General features: G+C 46.3%; 11 protein-coding genes across 11 annotated transcripts; 7 read left to right on the top strand and 4 right to left on the bottom strand.

Moving 5' to 3' along the window:
- Positions 1–1,883: 1,883 nt before the first annotated feature.
- On the top strand, positions 1,884–3,481 carry N7483_000137 (uncharacterized protein; the record flags this gene model as incomplete). Its single annotated transcript, XM_057083575.1, has 4 exons — positions 1,884–2,065; positions 2,124–2,240; positions 2,304–2,862; positions 2,930–3,481. 4 exons carry the CDS (start codon positions 1,884–1,886, stop codon positions 3,479–3,481), a joined length of 1,410 nt encoding a protein of 469 aa, XP_056949724.1.
- A 583-nt stretch (positions 3,482–4,064) lies between these two features.
- Positions 4,065–6,298, bottom strand: N7483_000138 (Zn(II)2Cys6 transcription factor; the record flags this gene model as incomplete). Its single annotated transcript, XM_057083576.1, has 4 exons — positions 4,065–4,216; positions 4,266–5,940; positions 6,014–6,050; positions 6,102–6,298. 4 exons carry the CDS (start codon positions 6,296–6,298, stop codon positions 4,065–4,067), a joined length of 2,061 nt encoding a protein of 686 aa, XP_056949725.1.
- A 1,569-nt stretch (positions 6,299–7,867) lies between these two features.
- Positions 7,868–8,254, bottom strand: N7483_000139 (uncharacterized protein; the record flags this gene model as incomplete). Its single annotated transcript, XM_057083577.1, has 1 exon — positions 7,868–8,254. The coding sequence occupies one exon, from the start codon at positions 8,252–8,254 to the stop codon at positions 7,868–7,870; it is 387 nt and encodes a 128-aa protein (XP_056949726.1).
- A 2,018-nt stretch (positions 8,255–10,272) lies between these two features.
- N7483_000140 (biotin synthase) lies at positions 10,273–11,568 on the top strand (the record flags this gene model as incomplete). Its single annotated transcript, XM_057083578.1, has 2 exons — positions 10,273–10,482; positions 10,609–11,568. The coding sequence occupies 2 exons, from the start codon at positions 10,273–10,275 to the stop codon at positions 11,566–11,568; spliced, it is 1,170 nt and encodes a 389-aa protein (XP_056949727.1).
- Positions 11,569–11,785: 217 nt separating this feature from the next.
- Positions 11,786–12,807, bottom strand: N7483_000141 (protein-S-isoprenylcysteine carboxyl O-methyltransferase; the record flags this gene model as incomplete). Its single annotated transcript, XM_057083579.1, has 2 exons — positions 11,786–11,874; positions 11,961–12,807. The coding sequence occupies 2 exons, from the start codon at positions 12,805–12,807 to the stop codon at positions 11,786–11,788; spliced, it is 936 nt and encodes a 311-aa protein (XP_056949728.1).
- Positions 12,808–13,408: 601 nt separating this feature from the next.
- On the bottom strand, positions 13,409–14,769 carry dph1 (2-(3-amino-3-carboxypropyl)histidine synthase; the record flags this gene model as incomplete). The annotated part of the gene is made up of 2 exons (XM_057083580.1): positions 13,409–14,565; positions 14,655–14,769. 2 exons carry the CDS (start codon positions 14,767–14,769, stop codon positions 13,409–13,411), a joined length of 1,272 nt encoding a protein of 423 aa, XP_056949729.1.
- A 266-nt stretch (positions 14,770–15,035) lies between these two features.
- Positions 15,036–16,166, top strand: N7483_000143 (hydroxymethylglutaryl-CoA lyase; the record flags this gene model as incomplete). Its single annotated transcript, XM_057083581.1, has 2 exons — positions 15,036–15,287; positions 15,357–16,166. 2 exons carry the CDS (start codon positions 15,036–15,038, stop codon positions 16,164–16,166), a joined length of 1,062 nt encoding a protein of 353 aa, XP_056949730.1.
- Positions 16,167–16,708: 542 nt separating this feature from the next.
- N7483_000144 (uncharacterized protein) lies at positions 16,709–18,094 on the top strand (the record flags this gene model as incomplete). The annotated part of the gene is made up of 1 exon (XM_057083582.1): positions 16,709–18,094. One exon carries the CDS (start codon positions 16,709–16,711, stop codon positions 18,092–18,094), a length of 1,386 nt encoding a protein of 461 aa, XP_056949731.1.
- Positions 18,095–19,776: 1,682 nt separating this feature from the next.
- On the top strand, positions 19,777–20,373 carry N7483_000145 (uncharacterized protein; the record flags this gene model as incomplete). The annotated part of the gene is made up of 1 exon (XM_057083583.1): positions 19,777–20,373. The coding sequence occupies one exon, from the start codon at positions 19,777–19,779 to the stop codon at positions 20,371–20,373; it is 597 nt and encodes a 198-aa protein (XP_056949732.1).
- A 799-nt stretch (positions 20,374–21,172) lies between these two features.
- Positions 21,173–21,445, top strand: N7483_000146 (uncharacterized protein; the record flags this gene model as incomplete). The annotated part of the gene is made up of 1 exon (XM_057083584.1): positions 21,173–21,445. The coding sequence occupies one exon, from the start codon at positions 21,173–21,175 to the stop codon at positions 21,443–21,445; it is 273 nt and encodes a 90-aa protein (XP_056949733.1).
- Positions 21,446–21,922: 477 nt separating this feature from the next.
- On the top strand, positions 21,923–22,424 carry N7483_000147 (uncharacterized protein; the record flags this gene model as incomplete). Its single annotated transcript, XM_057083585.1, has 2 exons — positions 21,923–22,009; positions 22,095–22,424. The coding sequence occupies 2 exons, from the start codon at positions 21,923–21,925 to the stop codon at positions 22,422–22,424; spliced, it is 417 nt and encodes a 138-aa protein (XP_056949734.1).
- Between the last annotated feature and the right edge of the window lie 319 nt (positions 22,425–22,743).

A 22,743-nucleotide genomic window follows, 5' to 3' on the forward strand; every position in this document is an offset into this window, starting at 1 on the left:
ACGGAAAGTTGGGGGGGGTAGACGGTCGAGGATGAGAATGGAGGTAGGAAGAGGAGAAAAGCGTGAGAATCGCAAAGATTAGGCCGATTATTAAGAAGGTCGACGGCCTAAGGCCGTTGGTGGATTGCGGCGCGTTGCGCCTTCTTCAAATCGAAAATATCTGTCGCATGCAGTTTAAAATTGTGTTGGATGAATTTTAGAGTGTCAAGGATGTAGAATATTATGAGGAGGAAAGGTAGAAAAGGGGTGGAGAGAGAAGAAGATTGAAAAAAGTTGGCAGCGCAACTGCCATAGATATCAAGAAGAAGTTGTATCATTCACTGAAAAAAAGTGAGGCTAAGGAAGGCGGTCAGAGATGACTTCATCATGTGATACCGGTGAATGACAGTGAATGAACATCGATGTTAGACCAGTCTCACATTTTCCCTTTGCCAAATACTAATGACTAGCTTATTGGGCTCAAGAATCTGAATTCTTTGTTACTATCATGATCCTGAATCTGGAATTTTTATAATAGATTTTTCAAAGAAAAATTGGGGGGTTTTTTTTCCCTGAAGGGCCATACAATACCCTGGACACCATGTGAAAGCGGCTCTGCAGCCACAAGGTATATTTTGGCGCGTGACTCACCGTTTTGGCAGTAACCCTGTTTCATCGTCTTTGGTGATTCACTCTAGGGCTACTTAGGACATTCACCTGTCAACTCCAGGGCTTGAAGCACATAACCCTAAACTTTAACTTGAAGTTTGAGATCCGAGTCAAAGTTTCAAAAGAAAGGATACTAATAATTAGAGGTCTCCTCTTAGAACTGCGGACTCTATATACTAGACGCGCATGAATAGTGATGGTCGGAGACTCGGAGCGATATTGATAACACTGCTAGCTGAAACGCTTTATTGTCAAGTTCAACATGTTTAACATTTTTAATATCGTTCTCTTACCAGCCGGGAAGAAATCCATCAGAGCACATATAAACGATTACAGGTCATCGATATATCAAAAGTGAAGGCAAAGTAACACAACTAATGCACTTGGTCTGGATCCATCGCTTCCTAGTAATGCATACCAAACCATAATCTTGGAAGACTGGACTGTTCAGGGTAGAGAATTCGTAGAAACCTATTTTATCTGCTCTAATTAGTTTATATCACTGTTTAGAAAACTTTGAGGCACTTGAGATGATTATAAGCGCTCCAGACTCCGTCAAACGCCGCATTTGATCTCACGATCGAACTTGACATAACCATACAAACCTCAACGTAAGTTCCAAACCATGACCATACCAACATCACGGATATACTTTATTGAGAAAATAAAAGATCAAAAGGAATACCTTAATTAATACGTCACAGTTCTACTCATAAGACCCCGGTGCCGAAATTCAGCGATGCCCCTAGCCGAGGGAACTAGTGCCTCCTGCAGGTCCCCGCCCATGTCAACACCCACCTGCATACACCCATGTATGCACTATACTCGGACGGAGCAAGCGGCATACGGAATCTCTGCGAGACAAAACTCGTGACTTCAATTGGCTAGGTCCAGCCCCGCAAGAGTGCCTCGAGACGAGTCCCTCGGCAAGCTAATGATGACCTAGTTTGTGGGGACAGCCGTATGGCGTCCGAACTTGAAGTGTGGAGGTGGATCCTATCAACCCCAGTTTGGTACCGGATCAGGGAAGCCGTGTGCATGGAATCATTCGATGAAGAGCATGGGGCATGGCTGCCGTCATCGTTAAACAGCGAAATACGGAAGTATGGTCGGCCGCCGTACGATGGTTCAGACATAAATATTCTAATTTAAGAAGTTCAATAGTCCCTTGCAGAAGCGGTTGTCTTCACCAATTTCTTTTCATCTTCTATCTCTGCAAAATACCAAGGTTGACTATGGATGCATCTGATTTCGACGACTCGTGTCAGAAGGATGTTAGCTCTAAAGAAATCGAGCATGCTACCATCGACATGACCTTCTCCCCCAAAGAAGAGAAGGCGCTCGTGAGGAAGATTGATCTGATGCTGTTGCCAGTGATATGGATCATGTATCTTTTATCTTATATGGATCGTACCAAGTGAGTTGAGCGTCCTAACCTAGGTCCATTCTCTCATGATACTAACATGGGAGCGTAGCATTGCCAACGCGAAGGTATCTGGAATGGATACAGACCTCAACCTCACCTCGAACCAGTACTCAGTGGCCCTGGTGGTTTACTTCGTAGGATACGTGGTCTTCGAAGTGCCCAGCAAGTATGTTTACATTCAAGTCCCTTGAGCCTCTGGCCAGTGTCATTAATCGTATGTCCTCCACAGCCTCGTCCTAGGCCGAACCCGGCCATCGATTTTCCTCCCTTCCATCATGATACTCTGGGGTGTGCTCACCTGTCTCATGTCCGTGATCAAAAGCTACACCCATCTCGTCGTTCTAAGAATCCTTGTCGGAAGTGTAGAAGCCGGCTTCGCTCCGGGTGTACTACTCGTTCTTTCATCGTGGTATAAGCGCACAGAGCAATCAAAACGCTTCGGTGTATACATCTCCGCCGCTGTGCTATCGGGCGCGTTCGGTAGTCTGATTGCAGCTGGAATCATGGACGCCCTTGAAGGCGCCCATGGAATCCAAGGATGGCGCTGGCTTTTTATTGTGGAGGGTGCTGCTACTATTGGCTTCGCTCTTATTGCTCTTTTCATTCTCCCTGACTTTCCAGCCACCTCAAAAGGGCTATCCGAGTGCGAGAGACAAATTGCTGTCGCCCGTTTGGCTTCCGAGAATGTGACTGCTGTCACTGAAGATAGTGCCCCGTTGAGCAATTGGGGCGCTGTCAAGGTTGCCGCCCGTGACTGGCGTACATGGGCATTCGTTGTTGGATATATGGTGAGACCTACATTCCCTTTATTCCTTCCATTTAGTCCGATGAACTAACTGTGTGTTTTCTTGACAGGTCATCGTCGGATCCAGCACATTGACCTACTTCTACCCAACCCTCGTGAAAGGACTATTCGGAACAGCCACAACCGAGAAAATCAACCTTCTCACCGTCCCAGTTTACGGCGCAGCATTTGTTGCTACCGGAATTACCTCGTACTTCGGGGATAAAGTCCCTCACTGGCGAGGATTCATTATTGCCTGCTTGCTCGCATTCGCCCTTATCTGCTCGATCATCGTATGTGTGGTGTACGATCACACAGCGCGATATGTCCTGATGATATTAATGGCATGTGGCCTATGGGCTACGAATGGAGGCACGCTAGCCTATGCATCCTCAGCATTTGCTGGTATGCACCCACAGGCAAGAGGTGTGGCCCTTGCTTTGGTGAATGCCATGGGAAACCTGGCTCAGATCTATGGATCTTACCTTTTCCCCGAATCCGATAGTCCAAAGTACATCATGGGATTTTCTGTTATCTCCGCAATGCTGGCATTGGGAGTTGTGGTCTTTGCTGGATTGCATGTTTGGTTCCGTAGTCGGGCAAAGTTATTCGTGGAGGAGTGAGTGTCGATTCTGTATAGACTGTCTGGTCTCTACGACCTGAAGCTTTTTCTGTAATTCATACGAATTTTATGAATGTGTAAAATTGAAAAGTGATATGCATTCCGATCTTGATTTCAATTCGGGAGTTTCGTCTAAATAACTCTTGTTGGTGTTTCTATTGGAATTGTCCATCTGAGTCACCCAGGTCTGTCTGGAAGTGATGAAAACAGAGCCTCTGGCGCAGCTTGGAATAGATTAGGCCTTAATTTGAACAGTAGTTAAGGATTCAATCTCTACATAGGACGTAATCCTATTTCCCACTTCATTCAAGGGCGATTCGGGTGTGGGAATGCCGTCTTTCACCTATTCCCGATATCCGGAGCCACGAGGAAGATCCACAGCCTCAAGGGTAGTGATTACTCCGAGAGCTAGGAACTGATCACACACTACTTTCCCCATTCCGAGGGCGGCAGGCTATCTGATGGCCAAATCGAGACTGGTGTGCGACGAAAGACGGTGAAAGATTGGGATAAGATCGATGAAAGCATCAGAGACTTTCCGCAAATTTGAAAGGTCTTCAAGACCCATTTGTATTGAATGGTGATCACCTTAGCAAATCATGAAACGAGTCTTTCCCGTATTCCAACTCGAGTTCCTTTGTCAAAGAATTCAAAGGCCAGCGTACTCTGCGCTGACAAGTTTCGAGAATATCCAAAAGCGCCAAACGTTCATGTGGAGTCGAAACGCACATACCAGCTAGGGAATATTAGACAAAGATGCGTAGGTAAGAACGGATAAAACATACCTCCAAATATAGTATGTAGAGAAACAATATTCGCCGCTTGATCATTCTCATCTACAGATCGCGCAATGCCACAGATCGTGTTCACGGACAGTGTCAACAATTTCTGCGCTGCACGGAAATCCTCAACGCCACCTGACGAGGGCCGATGAAGTGTAACAAGAATCCGAGCAAGACTGTGAACCTGCAATGCAGCCGCATAGGATGGGGGATGAACCCAGATAGGAGGGAATATCTCCGTGCTTGACACAACAGGGAGAGGGTTATATTCAAGTGGTAGATGAGCATGCCATTCCTGAAGCATAAAGAGGAGTTCGCTTCCGCGATCCAAGCGACGTTCAAGGTCTGAAGCCCCTTGTTCCTCCTTCGAGGCGTAGTTGACACATTGTGCAAGTAGGTATGTCGCCCGAGTTGCGAGTTCAGAAGCAGATAACTCTGATACTAGTTTCTTGGGGTTCCAGAAACTGAAGACACGACGTCGTTCGCGCATAGCTACCCACACATCCTGTCGGATCCAGGCCCACCATACAGCCGATCGGAGACCTCCGGATTCGCCGTCGTTATCTTGGAATCGTTGGATCCAAAATACCCCCTTCAGATGTCTCTCCCAGTCTTGATTGGAGCCATCGATCATTTCGTAAGTGCTGATAAGAATGGCAGTGGCGATCAATTCTCGACTGCGTGCGTAGGAAGAGTGCTGCATAGCTTTGTTCAAGTAGTGGAGGGATTCGAAGTAATATTGCACGGCCAGATTACGGTCAATTGTGTTCTCTCCATGAGATGAAGTGTTCCCCGCCCGCGCTGGAACTCCTCCGGGATATGCGGGCTCCCCTTCACTTAAAGAGTGATGTCGTGCAGCCAATGCTAGGAGAGCCCTCATTAAGCCCACGTTGCGAAGAGACAGCTGAGGAACCGAAGAGGCGAAATGCTTCTCTGGGTCGTAGAAATCCAACCACTTGCTTGAGATGCGCACAAAGTATTGAAACAGATAGTGTTCGAGCGGTGAAAGATCAATCAAATATTTCGAGCTCCACGAGGATGGTACACTAGATATGGCAGACGACAACTCGGGGGTTTGTGACGCAAATCGCTGCGCTATTTCAGGATCCTGTGGAAACGCCGCCGCATTGAAGCTTTGACTTTCACGCAATGTTCTTGGTCGGAGATTGGAGCTGTTTCGTGGGTCTTCTCCAGTATCAACCTGGTTATGTGTGTGGGCGTGAGTTCGCGGGAACTGCTGAGGTGAGGATAAGAGGAATCTGTCATCGGCATTTGCAGCGTCGGTAGCAAGTAATTCAAACCAGCTTAAAGGCGCAGCTCTAGACGACCAGGAACTTTCTGTTCCTGGTGATGGGGCATATGTATATGGGGATCTTGCGGTCGGCACAACGGCACCCGCAGACGCAGGGTTATCGGGCACGATAGTGTCGGTCGCATGCTGCGATTCTGAATGCGGACTGGTATACTGAATAGGTTGTTCTTGGTCGCAAGCATCGACCAGGATCTGCAAAGGTTCGTGCAAAGAGCTCCGGTCGTTTGTTATATCTATAGTTGGCAAATCTGTGGGGGACCGGGAGGCATTCCCCTCTGCCGGCGAGGGGCGGTCGTATGGGGAGTCGCGGGGTGCATACATGCAGGGTCGCTGGCCTTTTGCACAGGGACCACATTGAGGGTGTACCTGATAATTTATCCAATTAGATTGATAATTTTATTTAAGGTTGTCAATGGCTTCATTGTCGCGCATGACCTACCTCATCACATTTGACGTGTCGCCTCTTGCAGATTAGACTAGTGCGACTATTAGCGACGAAACCCCGAAATCTGGGGGAGAACACTAACCAACCAGTAGTCGCGCGAAGTCCGCGTCCTCGGGACTTGCGCTTGTGCCGCATAGCGCCCTGCGGCTTTGCCATGACGCAGAGAAGGAGCGCATCAAGAAAATATGATCGAGTCGAGGTCAGGGCGGGGGGAAATCGGGTGTGGGGAAGAGAATGCCGGCAAACCGTGGAAGTGGAGCTCGCGGCAAATTGGCCCATGATGATTACGAGGTGAGTCTGGGGAAGTTCCAACACAATTGAAAGTGTAGGTTTCAAGGCAGTCTATCCATGGTATTTTTCTAATGTTCGTGATACTGAATATAAGAGAGAATTACAAAAAAATGAATATGTTTTAGCACTATGAGTTAAGCTGCCACTGACAGTGGTCTACATGCTGATGCCTCATCAGCCACGAGCTATTTTTCATGGCCATGCACTATACCTCACAACATATTGAGAATAGAGATATCAAACAGATGATTTCCTCTTCCTTATGCTCTCGGTCTAGAGTAAAGTAAGACACTGCACAGATGAATCCACCATATCTCGGTCAAAGTCCTTGATGCACCGTGCCGAGGACCTCGAGACGAGGTGCGGGGAGCAGAGTAGCCTATCACGATCTTACCTGGGCATATAACCATGGGAATGATCTCAGGAGAAAAGCCATTTACCTTGGAATTCCCAACATCCGCCTCAAACCATTGATTTCTTGGAATCATGGTAATTTCTTAAATAGATGTGCCAAGCAGGAGGTTTCAATGATCATAGGTACATGTCAAGAGCTTGATTGCTTCTCGCACTTCTGAGTCTTAACCCTAACGATCATTTTGGAATCCATATCAATGAACAACCTTAGAGCACAGCCTGAGTTTATTCTAATTTCCTGATGTTCAAGCAAGACATATTTCATCAGGATGCTGGGGATCCAAGACTTATACAAATGAACCACAAGTTTTTACCAAGTTTTTCAAGGTCATTTATGAGTATCCGGTAACCTGGACATGAGGGATTACCTGTTTTTATCGTTGAGATGAAAGAGTTCAATGGAGGCAAATTTGGGACCAAAAAGTGAACTCTTATAAGCTTCAGCGTCCACTGTAGATAGACCTCTTTTACTACTTGCGTTTCTGCCCTTTCAAATGTTTGCTTGCCGCCTGTCATAACCTGAGCACTGGCACTTGAACCTACAGCTTATTCCTCTACTGGGGCTGCCAGTTGCCTATATCCAACTTGACTATGTAGCAGCTAGCCTCGAATCCCGTAGGTTCTTCCATAAAAAGTGATGTAGGTCATCAGCCACCTCAGGGCTGTAAATGCTACTGCCCAGGATAAGTATTTAAGTATATGTGAACATCATGATCCATCAAGGTTCGAGAGGATGTGAACACACCCGTGGACCTACGTAGACAAGCACCTGAGTGTTGGGGACATAAATTTCCCAATTTCGCTACTATAGTCCCGCACAAAGCGCGGCGTGAGGACTTGTTGGCCAATACTCAGTCTACCGCATGAGCTAAACATGGGGGACCATTCAAATGTTGAGGCTCTATGGATAAATCAATTCGATGGATGTTCGAATACAGGTTATAATACTTGATTGGTGGATATCCTTGTCATCCTAGTGGAACTTATAACGTTTGCACTCAGCAAATCATATCAAACTTCAAATTATCGCAAACAAAATTGATTCGTAATACATGCTGATCATAGAATCATAGCTCAAAATCGTATAAATTCCACCTTTGTCCTTCCACCTTTGTCCCTGCTCCAACGTTTCAAGTATTCTCTCTAAATACGTGTTTCCTGGTGCGTCACAATCCTCCATTCACCATCAGACGCTTGGCTCCAAGTCGTATGTGAGGTGACTCGATACTTCTTATTATCCCTCAGGGCATGAACCTTGCAAGTGACTGTACCCGCCATGAGATCGATGATAATAAGTCGGACATCTAGCATCTCATAGCTATCGAATCGATGGAAAGGAGGTCTCAGAGCCTTGCGAAATCTGCGCTCGTCTTGCAGGGTGAGGACTTCCTTTTTCGGGAATAGGAAGTTGGCTTCGGGGTTGCTTAGTTTTATTATGGGAGGTGCTGGTTCAGCGGAAGTGAGAGCAGTCCATAACTCAATCTCTTTGTTCATTAAATCCTGGCGGATACGATCATGAATGTCAGGCATGATGGATGGCTTGGGAGGGTTCTATAATAAGTCGGACGTGGTTAGAATGATCGACCTTTGGAAAGTTCATCAAATCTCCATAATTTAGCAATAGAACACATACGATGAGATCTGGGAGGAGGTAGCAAGGAGTGAGTATTCAGATATAGAGCGCTTTCTGTGGTTTTATTCATCTGATTGTTTGACCTGATTGTCATACACTTCAAATAGATTAAATGACGTCAGTGGTCAGTGGGATGATATGACGAGGCCCTGTTAATTTATTCTGGGCGATCAGCCATTGACTGGGTCACATTGGTCCTGTCAAGGGCTCTTCAAGGTATGTACATCATACTCCGACGTCAGCTTGAGGATGGTATCACGGTGGCTTGTTCCGCACGTCATCGTCCTACCAAGTGCTGTTGAGACTGGTGTTGACAGTCCTGCTTATCGACGATGGGAGATATTATCAACTATAATAGATGCCCATATATAAAGCTCTATTTGAGATGTCATGGATATTATCATATATCCCCCAAATAGCAGAAGTAATTGGTCATGGCACTCAAGTGCTTGAACATTTGAACATGATGGTCAGTATGTAGATGCCTGATTCTCCAGGCAGAATATTTCAGGCCTGAGGTGTCAATGTTTGAATTTTGATACACGAGCGACTGATGACCTGCAGAACTTGAAGATGCTGCTCATTAATGTATCGATATTAATAGCGACTCGGAGCTTGTAGACCCGAATCTCTCCTCCACGTTTGATTTTGGTCTCTTAGTTAGTAGATCTGGTGGGCACCTCACCTCTATTGCTTGTTTATGGTGGGGCCTCAACAAGGCAACATTTTGGAAGCTGCCCAGGTGTTGAGTGGAGAGCTTGATTTCTTCAACTCAATTGATAGCTCAACATGAATCCACAGTTTCAGATCTTATTGCAATAGCAGTGATTTCCGAGAACAAAAGATTCTTGCTACCCTTTGGTTTCCCTGTATGCAAAGACATCAGGCGAATGTGGGAGTTGAGTTGGCGGAAATGTCTTCCACTCCTGACTGAACTCCTTTTTCACATACGTAATGTGATATTGGAGAACATTGAACATTTGAACTCGTAATCGATTCTCTTGACGAAGTTCAAAGAGACAGTCACACCTTGAGTGAACATTTTTGAGAGGCACCTGCATTATCTCTGAGAGACACGGGCATATTCCGAGTCCATACCAAGAAATTTGAACTTTTTTTTTGCTTCTTCGCATTGCTGATCATGCATGTGCAACTCATTTATTGGATTCAAGTTTCAGCTGTTCAAATAGCACTTCGAGTTCGTACTCCGTATTCGGTCTTTCCAGGGGCAATAGGTGCCCCATACTCCGTTCTATTCTCTTACTAGGATCTAAGACTAATAACTCAATAGATTCCAGCCCCTCCATAGCTAAGCGGCTATTTCTTCTGAACTTCCATTGACCCGATTCAGCACAGACCATTACCCCTGATGGTAATCTAATGTCGATCATTGGCCGGTGAAGTTTTGTGGATCCCGTAGTCCAATTCCATGACGCAAAGAGGGCTCGCTCAACGAATGCGGCCTCGAATTCCAAGCACACAACAAACCTCGTTCCTGAATACTGAATAAGAAAAAATAAGAAGCATGGACCAACCTCGGTTATAGACGGGCCGATATCGTTTAAATTGAGTTTTGAAGATCAGAATACTCCGAATCTCCGAGGGAAAAAAAACAGTAAACAAGGTCTAGAAAGTCTAGAAAGTAGCGAGGGCATATCGTATGTTGGGGCCAACGGAGCCGGACTCAACCTTTTCCCTATATTCCCCGTTCCTTGGGCAATGAATAATTCCGTAATGATTCCATATGAAATTGCTAGTTAAGGTTGCCCGTAAGCTCCAATAATATGAATCCGTCCGCGGTTCTACTTTCCCCACATGATTGTCGTAACCGTCAAGCCGGTGAATCTTCCCCTCTTTGAATCATCCTCTCTAAAACTCTCCTAGCTCTCCAATCTCCCTTCTTCCATATCTCATAATGTCTCTCAAATTGCAGAGGTCCCTTCAACGGACCGCTCTGCGGTCTTACGGTACCGTTCAAGCGCCGCCCAGTGCTACTTCACTCGCCAGTCGCATTCCCAATGTTCTCGTCGAGGCAACTGCTGCTACTGCACCCCGCATCAATTGGACGCGTGAGGAAATCAGTCAAATCTACAACACTCCTTTGAACCAGCTCACATATGCATCTGTAAGTATTAAACATGCCAGGGCTTGGTCCAATCAATCAATATCCAAGACAATTCTCCGAGCCAATGGCATCTGGGGATAACCTCGGGTAGAGAGTTCCAAAGATGCAAAGCTAATGCCATCATAGCAAGCGGTGCACCGTAAATTCCATGACCCATCGGCAATTCAAATGTGCACATTGATGAATATCAAGACTGGTGGTTGCAGTGAAGACTGCTCATACTGTGCCCAGTCATCGAAACACCAAACTGGTCTCAAGGCCACTAAAATGAGTCCTGTCGACGATGTTCTCGAGAAAGCCCGTATGGCCAAGGCCAACGGCAGCACACGATTCTGCATGGGTGCCGCCTGGCGTGACATGCGTGGTCGGAAAACCAGTCTGAAGAACGTCAAGCAGATGGTTTCCGGAATTCGAGACATGGGCATGGAAGTTTGCGTGACACTGGGTATGATCGATCAGAACCAGGCTAAGGAGCTGAAAGAAGCTGGTTTGACTGCATACAACCACAACCTCGATACCTCTCGCGAATTCTACCCCACCATTATCACCACTCGCTCTTACGACGAGCGTCTCCGCACATTGGACCATGTGCGCGATGCTGGCATTAATGTTTGCTCTGGTGGTATTCTTGGACTTGGAGAGACAGATGAGGACCGTGTGGGTTTGCTGCACACTGTTTCCAGCCTGCCTTCTCACCCCGAATCTTTCCCTGTTAATGCTCTCGTCCCCATCCCGGGAACTCCTCTTGGTGACCGGAAGATGATTCCCTTTGACCGTATCCTCCGTACTGTTGCGACCGCCCGTGTTGTCATGCCTGGTACTATTATTCGTCTTGCGGCTGGTCGCATTGCGTTGACTGAGGAACAACAGGTTGCCTGCTTCCAAGCTGGTGCCAATGCTGTGTTCACCGGTGAGAAGATGTTGACTACCGATTGCAATGGATGGGATGAGGACCGTGTCATGTTTGACCGATGGGGCTACTACCCCATGAAGAGCTTCGAGAAGCCGAAGGTCCCGGGTGCTCAGACCACTGTGACTCCACCCGCTGAATCGGAGACTGCTGCGCCGGTCGCAGCTAGCGTATAGAGGGCTTCAGTGGGATCTTTTCTTTTTACTTTGCCCCCGTTATGATTATAAGGGATTGCTGTCCAAGTGGACCCGTGGAAACTAGCCAATATACAATTCCAATGATCCGGATTTAAGCTCCATCATATGCAATATTTCAACACTATTTCCAAAATTTGAATGTAAATGTACAAGCTCCACAGTCAGTCCAATCACCTATCTATACATGGCTGGAGTATCACCGAATTCCAGGGATACCAACAGGCGTCACCTGTCGGTACTGAATATACTCAGCGCCGAAGAACCGAACCAAGAAGGCCTCCTCGCCTAAAGGACGCGCGAGTCAGTAGTCAAAAATCGCAAGAAATATCATCACAGGAAAATGAAAGAGAGAGAGGGAAGGTCAGACTCACGTTTAATCCTCGTATTAAAGAACTTCCACAGCACGAAGGAATACCCAACGAAGCAAACCACATTTCCAAGCACCAACTGCGTCCCAAGTCCCCACCAAAAGAACCCAAAGTAACTTGGATGTCTCAGGATACGATATAATCCATGCGTAACAAGGACATGACCCTGTCTATGCTCCGACTGCACATGGTGATTAAAGTTGCTGGCGGCCTGGGCCATCGCAAAAGACCTGACGATCTGACCCAAGACCGTAAGGACAAATCCCAGGATTAAGAGCAGGGACACAGAGACCTGATTCCCAAAAACAGGAATCGAGATCGAGAGCCAATAACCTAGCACTGAGCCACCAGGCCAAAAGTAACTCGAAACGAGACATTCCACCATCGCAGCCCCATGGGCAACGTTATACGCCCACCCATTACTCGATAACAGGAAAGCCTTCACATCCGCCGAAGGGGTATTATACGAGGCCGTGATATAGAATTCGAGGAAATGGAAGAGGCTCAGAGCAGCGATGAAGAACGGGACGCGCCAAAAAGGAGTTGGGGAGAGGATGCCGAGACATATCGTCACGGTGCTTGCGACTCCGAGGGATGTACCGAGACAGAATGCTCGAAGTGAGATACCTGCGAGGGATTTACTGCCATCGGGGAAATTTGAAGGATCGGTGTCGCGGGTTGCGGAGTCGGAGGAGGTGGATGAGGTATTGCTGGGGCGGCGACCGGGACTTAGGGAGGAAGGGTGCCATTCTGAAGGAATGTGGGATGCTCGCTCAGTTGGCCAGGAGATATTGGGGTTTCCGGCTATAGCCTCGGAGCCAGAGGCTATGGCGTCGATGTTGGCTGACATTGTTCAGGATGGCTGGTAGCTGTCTAGGTGGTAGCTAGTAGTTGGTGTTTTGGAGGCAATGAGTGTGGATGGATTGTCGAGAGTTGTACGGGCCAAGCTCTTCAGATAAGTTTAACTCTTTTTCAGGGCCGTGATGTCGGCTTTATGAGGGCATGATTGCGATGGTCGTGGTTGTGGCGGAGAACAATGTCAATCTGGAGAGATTGTTGTTTTGTTCTTTGATCCACTTAGCGCTGTGGTCCTGTGGATCGAGGGAGCTCTTTCACCCTGGTCCTGACCCGTTAGGTGTCGAATCTCTCCCGTTAATCTAATGACTTTATGAAAGGAGAGTTCTCGAGAACTTATTATTTTGTTATATTCCGATGGTTCTCATTATTCCAGAGCACTGGCAATTATGGGATGGTTTAATTGTCTAGTCGGAACCAGAACCAGACGACCAATATGACCCCCAAGGTGTTTGGATGATGACTGGGAAATATTCAGATATATTGAAGGTTAAATCTAAGCACATTTTGATTTATAAAAGGTCAGACCCGCTGTCCTAAGGCCTATAACTGCACATTTTGAAGTTTGAAAGAAGATACTCCTTGCAACACCAGAATTAAGCCGCCTGAACTCCTTGCTCCGGCTTTGTACGGCCCAATCCTTCCTTCGCATAAAAGTCCATGGGGTATACACCATTGTTATCCGTGTCCCAGTTCTCACGAACGCCAAGTGCGATCAACGCCTCATATGGAGTGAGCAGAGGACGGGTGAAGGCATAGCCCCAATCAATACTCAGTCGAGGGCAAGCGATTTGTACCCAACACTCGACATCTGACATAGAAGCTAGCTTGCCCGGGAAGATTTCACTCAGCAATAAATTCACAACGGGTATACCACGCTCAGCCAGATGGCGCTCAATCATGGCCATGGTATTGGGATTTCCTTGACGACCAAGAGAGCCCAGAATAATTCCCCACTTCTTAGCGGATTTAGCGGTAGCAATTGCATCGCGTCGAATTGTGTGCATCTCATCATGGTCGTAGTTCTCGCGAGTCAAAGTGCGTGAGTAGGGGTCATAGCGGTAGGCGGGTATAGAAGGATTATGGATCATGGCAGATTCAAGATGGAAACGACCGTCCCCAAGGTAAAGAAGGACATCGATCTCGGAATCTGAAAGCTGAGGGGATGTGCAGCCAAGAATCTCGCCCTTTGAGAGGGGCGTGATTTGAGGGACGACGACATTGAAGCCTGCACGTTCAAGGACAGGCTTTAGACCATGCAGAGTCGCGTTGAATTGGATAGTGCCAACTGTAGCGATGGTCTGACCAGGTTTGAAGTTGCGTTCAAGGGTCGCAATCAAGTGGCTGGTATCAATAGTGATATCAACAAAGATATACAGTGTCTTAATTTTGGTCACATCAACAGGAATCAAGCAACTGTGGGCATAGTGGACCAGGAGGTCGCACCCCAGAGCCCGGGCAGTGTAATCATCAATACAGCAGGCTCCATATGTGACATCTCCCATAATTAGGGTCTCTATCCCGGGGCAGAACTGTTGAAGAATATCGGAAATAGTTGTCGCGAAAATGAGTAGTCCCTCAGGAAACTGCAAAGCCACTCGCTTGGCTCCCGATGAACGAACTCGGTGGATGGTCTTCGGAATCTCGAAGGAGTAGTTCTTTGGGAGCAATTCGATGGCTGCTTGGATTTCCGGATCATTTAAAATCTCCGGTGGGACTTGGTTTAATGTGCGTGGAGTACGGCGAGGGGCAGCTAGATTAACAAAGGAACATTAGCAAATGCATTGTTTGAGGTTATATATAGTGGTGCCACCGTCAGGCGGTGCTTCACACTGGTAGTACCTTTTTCAACTGCAGTAGACTCAAGATCTCCATTTGCAGGGGCAGTTTGAGCCTGTGCTTCAGCTGCACGCCTGCCAACAAAACGCTTTTTGGGTTGACGCAAAGTAGAATCCATTTTTGCGACACAATAACCACTTGGAGGGGAACTGATAAGAGACTTTTTCCCCGCGATAATGGGTTTTTCTGCAAAGGCGGTGGGATATTGCAGGCGGTGAAAGGTGGGACACTCATGCACACGCTAATCCATATCTAGTTAAGCGTTCTCCGCACTTCATGAGCCCATTGCTTCCTCTCTTACTCCTCTCTTCCTTCAAGTTCAGAGCACAGTCTTCCTCAATTTGAAATTTCCTCTCATATTGTCTGCATCAAAAGCGTTCAACAATGCTTCCTCAAGCCCGTTTACGTTTCTTCACAGCTCTGCGTGCGCCAGTATGTAGGCGACAGTTTGCGACAGAGTCGCGGTTAGCCTCGGACCACGTTCGCATCGTTGAAGTCGGCCCTCGAGATGGATTACAGAACGAAAAGAAATCTATCTCAAAGGACACCAAACTGGAATTGATTAAGAAGCTAGCCGGGACTGGCGTTACTACTATCGAGGCAGGATCCTTTGTACCTGCGAAATGGGTACCACAGGTGCGAATCTCCGGCAGACCTCGGCTTTCTAGGAGCTCAAAAATACTGATATTTCTTGACCTTTCTTAGATGGCTAGCACATCTGAAATTTGCGAACAGCTCCTTACCGCACCACCTCCATCCCAACATACAATTGCGTACAACTACCTCGTTCCAAATATCAAGGGGCTTGAGAGTCTCGTGAATATCATGGATGCCACAGGCGTACCGGCGGATGCAACAGGGATAGATTCAAAAGCTGCAACAACAACAGAAATCTCACTGTTTGCCGCAGCCACTGAGGCATTTTCAAAAGCCAACACCAATTGCACAATTGCCGAGTCACTTGAAAGAATCAAGCCTATTGTTGCACTGGCCAAGACTAAGAATATCCGTGTCCGAGGTTATGTTTCGGTAGCTTTGGGATGCCCCTATGAGGGTCCGGATGTAAGTCCTGCCAAGGTGGCAGATATTACTGCGACACTTCTGGAGATGGGAGCCGACGAGGTTTCAGTAGCTGACACCACCGGCATGGGTACGGCGCCACGAACAATGGAACTTCTTCAAGCCCTCAAAGCGGCCGGCATTGCGAATACCGACCTTGCACTACATTTCCATGATACATACGGACAGGCTTTGGTGAATACAATCGTGGGTCTTGAGCACGGAATTCGAATCTTTGACAGCAGTGTTGGTGGATTGGGCGGCTGCCCATACTCCAAGGGCGCGACTGGAAATGTCTCCACAGAAGACCTCATCCATACGGTCCATAGTCTGGGTATGCACACTGGTGTTAGCCTCGAGGAAATGTCGCGGATTGGATCGTGGATCAGCGAAGAGTTGGGCCGAGTGAACGACAGCCGAGCAGGAAAGGCGACCCTTTCTAGGCTCGCCGAATAAAACGAAGATGTATCAATTAGTCATCTATGATTTACATTGACTGGATTTGAATATTATGAGGTTCAAAAATACTTCCAGGGACTCCCGGTCTGCTTAATTTGGTCGCTTTCAGACGTCTTATTTTGGGACAGGAGAGACTAAAGAGCTTATAAAAAGACAGTCTACAATTCGTTTCTGCGTTCAAAGACCAATTGTTGAGTTATTCTGGATATGTTTAAGCTTATTCTTTTAGTAGGTTCTATTTGGGTCCAGGGGTTGAGGCTGAGCCAATGAACACTTTTCTATAAATGTCCCATGAGGCTGACGGGTATGATGAATGGCCTTGTGTGCATACAATCTATCAAAGGCTGATTGAATACAACGCGCATTGTTCAATAGAAGAGCTATTAAAAGTCAATCTCTCTCCTTCGAGTATTTCAACTATAAAATGGCACTCGAGTCCGTCTTCACCCAGCACCAGAAACAGCAAAAAACCTCACGAGCCTTGGAGATCGTCAAGCAGAGTCCAACCCGATTTCAAATCCGAACAAAACTTTCTCAAAATGGATCTTTCGCATTTCCCGGGAACTTTGGGCCAGCTTCCTCTTGAGTTGGTATGGTCAATCCTCGATCAACTTTTCTCTGGAACCCCTAAAGTTACATATAGTTCCCTTCGTGTTATCCGCAATCTCGCCCTCACTAGCACCAGTGCGGCTGCACACATCGAGTCATACATGGCCAATCAGTCCACACTTCAGCTCCTACGGAATGCTGTTGATGATGCTAAATGGCATCCTTACGGCCGCGATGAGACTATTGAGCATGAGGGAGATAGGTCCTTTACATACCTTGCTGACGCTAAATCCGATGATTGCGATGTCATTACAGGTGCCATTATTGATGATTGTACGACCTGCTTCAAGTGGCTTCGAAATGCCGTTCCCGTTTTAGATGGCACGGGAGTTAATAAGAATGGATGGACCTTCGTTGCCATTGCCGGTAATTTTCAATCTTTGAATATGTTCAAGTACTTTGACACTCTTCAGTCCCCCAATCGATCTTGGATTCAAATTCTCACTCAGCCAGCTAATATTTATCAAGATATTGCAACCGCTCTGGTGGTCATGTCTCGCCAGCATAATGTGAAGTTCCTTCGAGCAGTATTCACTATCCTTGCCCCTCGACTCCGTGAGCTGGATCACCCCAGTGCTCTTGATGGTAGGCCAACCAAAGAGGAACAATACCTCCTCTGTACGTTCCTTACCCCGGAGCTGGCTTTAGAATTTGAGAAGGTCGATATGCCTCTTGACAATGTAGATGGTGCCTGGCCGGCACGCGGCAATGCTTACCATGCCGGAGCTACTAACGGTCCAGAATTCCTCGAATATCTCCATGGTAAATCATCTCTTGAAAAGAATGCGCGTGACAGTGCCTTTGAAACCCCACTCCACTACGCGGTTCGTGCTAATAGACTGGATAGCGTTATTTGGCTAAACGAACACGGTGCTCATGAGGATTATAGTGAGTCAACGGAGAGCTCAGCAGCTCAAATCGCGGCCCTTTCAACTACCGAAGAAAGCCTAGCAATCCTGAAGGAGGTTCTTCCTCGACCTGGTCTGAATGCGACTGGGTTCCTTAGTCCTGGCTCCATGCTTGTGGCCTTGGTTGAGGGCTTTAAGAATGCCACGGACGTCGAGGTTCCACGAGATATCACTCAGCTGAAGCGGCTACACGAAAGAATTGTCATCAAGAAGCTGGAGATCCTAGTGGAGGCTTCAATAAATTGTCCTGATATTATGTGCTCCACCGAACCAGATCATGGTATTCCAACTTACAAAATGGCTCTCACTCTTGCTAGAAAGGACGGGGTTGATAAAGTGGCTACCCTCATTGAGGAGGCGTCTAGAAAACGAGGAATTGTGCCTGTTATAGCTAGTATGAATAGCTAAAACCCTTAGAACTACCCAGCTATTTAGAGGTCAAGTATTTGAATTTTCTTGCTTTCGGTTCTTTGGAGTTAATGCTGCGCCCGCAGACTGATAACGCACAGTATCAATTCAAGTTCGTATTTCAAGTGTGGAGATATTTATTAGGCGAATAGAGATTTGAATTAAATGGAAATTACCTTTACACAAAATACTAGTAGTGCATTTGCGCTTCGAAAGAAGAGAATATCAGTTGACTACGTATAATCCAACCTAGTAGATTCTGGTCCATACCTAGCAAGTACCATCATTAATTGATCATCACAACCTTTGAATGATGGATTTCCACCTGGGCAGTCCAACATTTAAAGTTTAAGCCTTCAAGGTTGAAAGAGAATGTCAGTAAACCATCCAGGCTGTAGCATTCAAGTTGAAGCCTCCCGAGTCAGAAGTCCACAAATCCTCATGCCGCGCTTCGCGCGGCACTGTATGTAGTAGTGAAATACTAGTAGGTCAAGAGTCAAGGTATCTACTCAGGACCCAGCATTTGAAGTGCTTGGCTAGGAATCTCGGTCAAGTAGACACCATGACACTACTAGGTACAGCCGTGTTCACATAGTTAAGTACTCAGTCTGTAGAATGTACAGGTAACTGGTGACATACCCCTCTTTGCATGTAAGTACCTACACGGTTACCTACGGGGCTACCTGAATAATGACCTGGAAGGGAGGGCTATCCAATATATAGTTGGATATAGGCAACTGACCTATGTAGGGAGAAGCTATATGTTCAAAACTAGTAATTCTGCCCCTCTGTTCTGCCGGGGAGGAAAGTCGAAAACCACTGGAACCCAAGTAGAAAAAGAGGTCTATTATAGGTATAAGACCACCTGAAACTGAGCTTGCCCTGATTCCGATCCATCATTGGATGTGAATCCATGTGGTGTCCGTGTTCCCAAGGTCACCGTATCTCAGGTTTGACTAGTAGGCTTGAATGTTCAAATGTTGAAAGATAAACTCAAGAGACGATAATAATGATGGTGAGGTTTTTTTCAGCAGAGTGTGAGCTGAAGCTTGAAGCTTGGAATATGTGATTGGAGATTCGATGTTATTTTTGAAAGAAATAAGAGCAATATGAGCTCCCTAGCTCAGCGGGACTCGGATGAATGGACCCTTCTAAAGTCGAGTTTCATTCAGTAGTACAAATAGAGAAAACATTTATAGCTGGACAGAATCTTAAATTAGGCTCAAACTTACATGTAATAGATCAAAGAAAGTTCTTTCGTCTATGAATAGGGTCACGATACGTAAACACCTGTTTCAAGTCTATTATCAGCGATGAATGATCATTGTTCCCTTTATCCTCGATATTATTGGATTTTAAAGACACAAAGATGTCTTTGTTTGATTTCATAAGGCTCATTCATGCTATTATCATCAAAAGGGGCATTCTATCTTATTAAGCTCACAAAGGAAATCCAACAATGGCAGTGTTATAAAGACCGCAGGGGCCTGGTGTAAATATCACAGCATGAGGAAGATAAATACTGCCGATTCCTCTTGAGGAATTGAGTAAATAATTATCGAGTTCATCGACACTGTGGGCAGATGTCTGGATTCCTGGTACCTCTCAATCTGCGATCACACCCTCGTACCACTTCTCCCAATACAACAGATCAACCTGAGTCGAATTCCCCAAAACAGACGATGCTGAGTGGATTCCTGGGCCTTTTTGGCAGGCAGACTGTAATTTCTGATCAGGTCAAGCAATGGCCCGACGCAAGAAGAGTTCTGTTCCACTTGATTCAGTCATGGAGCAAAGCTCTGAAAGACCCAGAAGAAATTCCGGTTGCCGATGTTGCGGACCTGATCCGTCAGTTTTCCGAAGAATTTGAAACAATCCGAAAGCTAGGATGTGAAGAAGGTGCAAAGCAAGGTAAATGCTGGCCCATGAAGTGTGATGCAATCAACAATGTACTCGAAGATGTAAGACTGCGACTTGAAGAAGACCCATCGCAACGCTTTCTAATGAGCCAATATCTAGATATGGTAGCCCGTCATTTTGGGCGACTGACACTCCAGGCGTATGAGAACACTGATGTTTTTGCCATTAGGATGGATATGATGGTAGACATGGAGGAGGAGCGCTTTCGTGATGAACGTCTTAAGGATGACCCGGAGGAGGCTGGGCGCGAGTGGCGACAGCTACGCGCTGTTTCGAAGCGGCTCTGCGTGGCTATAAAATGTTGTTATTGCTTGCAGTGTGGTAAAAGGCTCGTACTGAATAAGGAGCTGTACCAGTGATCAGTGACTATGCGCTAAGGTTGAAGTAGGCATAACTGATCCTCATCCATGCCTCCTAGGTTGACATATTGAAGTTCGGATGAATGAATTTCAAACACTCATAGTATCATAATCGAATAGGAAAATTTTAGTTATCTTCTCTCGCATTAATTGGACTCATAATTCAAATATCTAGAACAACGCGTGCTGATAGTCTTCGTAATTCAGAAGGTGGTATCTGATCGGTCTCTTTTGGAGGAGTGTCACTCACCTGGGTAGAGATCAGACTGTTATATAATAAGAGACAGAGAGATGACGTAGTAAATGTGGTTAGTGACTGCCAGTGTCAAGAGGTAGTTGAAGCTGCCCGCCCACCACGGGCAGGTGCTTTCAAATGTTGGCGGGCTATCTAAATCAGCATGGTTGATCCATTACCTTGGCGACAGCGCAACGGCCTTAGCCCTTTCCAAGGTTGAGGATATGGGTCTATAAGCTAAACCTAAACCAGCGAAGAGTTTCCAACCCTGGAGGGTATTAGGCAATTATAAGTCTGCGGGTATCCAACTTTGGACCATTTGAAAGAATAGAGCTCCGACATTACGGTAAAAAGGCACGCATCTAGAATGCATGGCCTATTTTCACCTAGTCAGTTAAACCTCAGATGGGCCGAAGCTAGTTTGAGCAAAGACTCCCGCTATAATGAATGGGTTACAAAAACTTGCAGTCTCTTTTCTCCCATCCTCATCCATCCAAATCCTCTACTCCAAATCCACTACATCCCATTTCGACTCTAATAACAATTTCAAATCTGTTTTCAACAATGCAGAAAATCTACAGCACTCTTCTCGAGAAACGAAACTCTTCCATCGCAGATGGAGAGCTCTCTGATCTCGGGATCGATCTACACCCTTTTGACATCAGCACCGGTGCAACCTCACCATCCGTGACAAGCTACTTCCTTCCGCGAACCGATTTTCCCGATGTGGTAGACAGCCCAGATCTTGTCAATACTGAAGTTTTCAGAGCTGTTCCTCGTCTGAACGACCAGGACACGGTCCCCCGCCGCTGGACGGGTTGCGGCTGGGTACTATGATATTTCCGTATTCTATGCTCATTGATTACACTTCCTTTGCTTTTAGGGAGAAAAAAGTTTCACGGAACGAAATTCTAATCAAGTGAGCCTGCATATGAGATGCCTACCATTCATTTAAGACGTGTATGCTAATACTAGATAAGGAACCCCTACCGTGGATGAACAGTTGATTCGTAAGTCAGGCCTAAGACGCTTCCAATCCACATATCATACCTAGTATACTAATTCAAGCTCTACTTTCAGACTGTACGATGATTCTGCATGGCCTCGGCTTATGAACTCATTTACCCGGACCTATGACGATTCTGAGTCTAGAATGTCTATCAAAATGGATTCTCCCCCAGAGAAAATGTCCTGTCACCCTCACAAAGGGCATCGCTATTCAATTGTTCAATTCAGAAATCAGGCGAAATGCGGTTCTGAGGATAGTTTTTTTCCATGGAGATGTTTATTGTTGCTGCAATAACGCAAAATGAAATGCAGGAGGTTAACGCCCAGGCATTTATAAGAGCGCTTTACGGTCGTGAGAAAAAACAGCTAAATGAGTGCTACTTCACTTTTCCCGTGAATCATAAACGCTTCAAAGTATAGAGCAGGTGGCCTTAAGCTGACATTGGTATCTTTAGCAACTGGTCCTTCTCCTGGATAGATTTGGCAGTTTGCGCATTATTCAATCCTATTTCGATGGGAAGTTTCACATTTCATTCTCGGAAATTTTGGATCTGGGGCATATGATTGCTGTGCCCGACCCGGGAAAAAATATGTTCATATGATCGACAAGGAGGACTATTTGAAGAAGTTGATTTTGATTTTGGAATGCGCGTGGCCTATTGCGCAGGGGAATACTGTGAGCAATGATTTGCTACACATCAGTGGTCCAAGTCATTTTTTCTGCCCAGGTGAAAACCCGAGTCTGTCCACGGGTCACGATGAGTTCGCTCATCAAGTGCAAGATTGCAATCAGAAACCTCCAAGTTGAGACCTGGGACTTTATTCAGAATGACTAACTTTGAACGCTTTTGATTGTTTATGCAAATCGCTTATCCTTATGTACTTTAATTCAAGTTACTTGCTAATGAATTGACTGGAATAAGTTCAAGTTAAAGGCTGACCCAGAGGTGATTGAAACATATGCACAACTGGCAATTTAGAAATATTTAAGCACTAGCACTGAAGGAAATATGGAGATAATAATTTGGAACTTGAAAAAAAAACGAATTTGTCGTTGTCAATATATGAACATTGGCAGAAGGATGACATAGTCGATAATACTAGGGCGGGTCTCCGATTATCGGATT

This window comes from Penicillium malachiteum (assembly GCF_028827825.1).
Source record: "Penicillium malachiteum strain IBT 17515 chromosome Unknown utg000001l:1.0-8184562.0:1.0-8186909.0, whole genome shotgun sequence".
In the NCBI taxonomy this organism is placed as follows: domain Eukaryota; kingdom Fungi; phylum Ascomycota; class Eurotiomycetes; order Eurotiales; family Aspergillaceae; genus Penicillium; species Penicillium malachiteum.